This window comes from Meleagris gallopavo, chromosome Z (assembly GCF_000146605.3).
Source record: "Meleagris gallopavo isolate NT-WF06-2002-E0010 breed Aviagen turkey brand Nicholas breeding stock chromosome Z, Turkey_5.1, whole genome shotgun sequence".
Classification (NCBI taxonomy): Eukaryota; Metazoa; Chordata; class Aves; order Galliformes; family Phasianidae; genus Meleagris; species Meleagris gallopavo.
The window spans coordinates 15947547-15951066 of record NC_015041.2 but is presented as its reverse complement, the minus strand read 5'-3'; the positions used below and the strand labels follow the sequence as shown (position 1 = coordinate 15951066).

At 38.0% G+C, this 3520-nt stretch overlaps 1 protein-coding gene across 1 annotated transcript in view; it reads right to left on the bottom strand.

Annotated features, from left to right (window-relative positions):
- Positions 1 to 3520, bottom strand: part of MAP3K1 (mitogen-activated protein kinase kinase kinase 1) — a 151103-nt gene that overhangs the window by 106191 nt on the left and 41392 nt on the right. Inside the window, exon 2 of the mRNA XM_010725434.3 lies at positions 1111 to 1291. Within this exon, the coding sequence (XP_010723736.3) occupies positions 1111 to 1291 (181 nt within the window). The remainder of the gene's footprint in view (positions 1 to 1110; positions 1292 to 3520) is intronic.

Here is a 3520-nt window from a genome sequence, read left to right as displayed (position 1 = left end):
TACATTAAGCATTGTCAGCACTCTTATCACAGAAAGTTACCAATACTGTAAACTTGGGTAATGCAGAAGATGATCTCTAACTGTGCGTTCCCACCAAGTCACAGTGGAAGTCACATTAATACAACTACATTCATGTGCAACTAATTACTATAAGTTAGCCAGCATTAGCTTTAGAATTACTACTGTGTTTACTGAGTTTGATTTGCCTGCAATTTCTTAAAAATAAAATTTCTTGAAAGAAGACCTGAGTGAACAGCACGGAGCTGTGCCAGGGGAGGGGCAGCTGGGGGGTGGGGACAGGGTCTGCACCAGAGGGCGGTCGGACCCTGGAATAGGCTGCACAGGGCAATGGTCACAGCCCCGAGCTGCCGGAGTTCAAAGAGCATTTCGACAGCGCTCTCAGACGTGGGGTTTGGATTTTGGGTGGTGCTGTGTGGAGCCTGCAGTTGGACTACATGTACTATGAGTCCTTCCAAATCAGGGATATTCTATGACTCTATAATTCTGAAATTACTTTTGAGCTATTAATACAAAAAGCAGTACTGAAAGAAGCTAATACAGATGCTCTGGGAAACAACATTTAGCTGAGTTGCGACTTATGTAAAGGAGTTACTCAGGTTTGTTTGCTTTTTTCGTTTGTTTCCAGTACACCACCACAAGGTGGTTTTTGTTTTCAAGTAACAAAAATTCCATACAATTACATTACAACACCTGGCAAATTTCTATTTAACATTTTCAAGCTATAGAAATACAAATTAATTAAATCTTCAAAAAGGAATGGAGTGCAAAACACTATGTGCAGTTCTAGACTGATGTTTTCATGTAAGGAGAAAAAGCTACAACAGCTGCTGACAGTAGAGGGCAGTACTGCCACAGTAGTTTTATACTACAGAATCAGCAGCACAGCTATATGCTAGCTCGTTTTTTTTTAATTAGAGTTTAAAAACATGTACATTTCAGAAAGTCAGCCACAGTTTCCTGTCAAACAGAAAAAAAGGAAGATCGCTACTAAGTACTGCAAATTCTTACAATAAAGAGGTTTCTAAAAGAAAAACTTAAGGAACTCTTATTTGTAAGTTACGACAACATCCCTCCTTCAGCGTCACTTACCACAGGGCCTCTCCTGCTTCTTCTTTCCAGCCATTCATGCTTCCAAGCTGGCATACACGTTGCCTTGAGTTTCTCCCTGATCATGCGCTCTTCTGGGCGGTCATCCATCTTCTGCAACCCCCTGAGGGTTTCTTTATTCTCCATGTCACGACTACAGCAGAGAAAAATATTATAGTCATACAGTTATTTTTAGTTAAGTTATAATACCATAGCATTCTTAAATATTGTGCAATCCTATTCTCCATCTCCTTTCAACACACCTACTAAAACATCACTTTCAATCCTGCAGATTATTATGCAACTGTTTCAGAAGTGTTGTGATGGTTCTTGCATGCACTGACAATTCAAAACTTGCCACTTCTATTTTTAAAGTGGCTTAGAAAACACATGTAAGTGAATACTGACCAACTTACATCCTCACTTGGTGTGCTAGCATGCAATTCATAGTGCCTCTTCCCATATAAACACCTCAAAAAAAGGGCTTGTGAAGTGATACACAGAGTATATTTAAGCCAGGCACAGAAGTCATGAAAGTAAGGCTACTGCACCTGAATGTTACATTCAGTGACTAATGACCCAAAAGTGCTGCCAGTCAGCTGTAATTACAACAAAATTCACAGCAAGTTCATATCTGTAAAACGAAAGCATAATTCATCTAGATTGTTTTTTGACCTACAGCAACGTAGTTACTTGTGATTGCAACAACACAGAAGCAAAAAAAAATTATCTCAGCCACTGAAAAACAAACACGAGCAGTCTAGAAGATTTCCTGATTCTGTTGAGCTATCTGCTAAATCACCCAGAAAACCACACTCTTAAGCAGCAGCACATGATCCCTGCCCACCTTCTTGATGATAGCTTGTTTTTATGCAAGCTTTATTAAGCCAATTCTCAGGATGAAGTTTTATTTCAAAAAATAAAGTCACAACCTGAAGAGGAAGATAGTCCTAGATAATTTAGCTGCAGTGAGAAGCAGCTCCATATTTACAACTGCTGCTTTCACATCTGCAGTTTTCAACACCTGAAATAATTAGCTGTCCAGCCAAAACTGCATTTATATACTGCATGACACCTGACTTACAGCGCAATCCCTACGACATTCCCTGGAATCAAAAGATGTTAAAATTACAATCTCTGTGTTCATGAGCAATGTATTATGAGGTTCATTTATTACAAATTTGAACTTAGAAGAATGAGAATGTTTTATTGGTGAGAAAGAGAACCCTCTTGTTTTTTCTCCTCTTATTGTAGAGACAAAGGAAACAAAGCATTCTGAGACAGGAAATAACTCTTCCTGTTCAGTGCTGAAATGTAATAAGCAGATGGATACTGTAAACAAAATACATTTTCTTTCAAGCAGCATCTAAATCTGCCATTAATAACTGATTTTAGACACAGAACTGTGTCTAATGATTAAAGACTTAAAAGTGTTTGTAAGTAGGAAAACAATCCACCAAAGAATCCACTCCCCATCCCCAAGACAAGTGGCACGCCTTACGTTCAAAAGTAAAGCAAGTGACATGCAAATTATGTTTGTTTCTGCACTGAAATTATGCTACTGTTTTCAAGAAAGAGACATAAGAAGTGATTCTTGATTAACAAGAGAGACATCACAGCAGAAGGAAGAGTCCAAATGTGCCTAAAAGCTTAGAACAGGGAAAAAACAACTGTTGTCTTATCTTTCATAGGGCTGATTTCACATTTTTATCTTCATCTAATAAGTAAATAAAGTCCAAAGCAAAGCTAAAAAAAAAGTGAATATATACACACATATATGTATGTGCAATATGCACACAATATCTGCAAGTTTAAAACATACAGTCTATTTTTTTTCTATGAGCTGGAGATCATTTCACTTGCATGAATACACTGTATACAAGAGAGAAAACACTACTGCAGCAGTGAAAGAATGGCACAGTATTTCATCTGTCTATATAGGCACGATTAACTTCCCAACAGATACAAAAAAAGTCTTTTAGAGGCCCTTGGATTCGAATTCATGAACAATGTAACACAACAGTGAAGGCCTCACAATCTGTACTTGTTCTCCAAAAGCAGAAGCAGCTATCTTCCTCTCATGTGACGGCTAAACCAATCTGCTCTCGTCTGCACAAAGACCTCTTGTGCTTTTCCTCCACGCAGGTGGGAAAGACCAACTGAGTCTGACAGCTTTTGCTTAGCAAACTGAGATTATCTTTTGGCAGTTTACAAAATGTTCTGGAATGTATTCATATTTTAACTTCAAGTTTGGCTAATATTATCATTTAAATATTCTTACATTTTTGCATCTGTGCAGTCATAGGAAAAAAAAAATACTTATTTCATGAAGTCCCCTTGCATACTGCAGCACATCCTCATTTTGCAGCTTGAACTTGCAGGGTTGTGCTTTTTGGTTTTGTTTTGTTTTTTG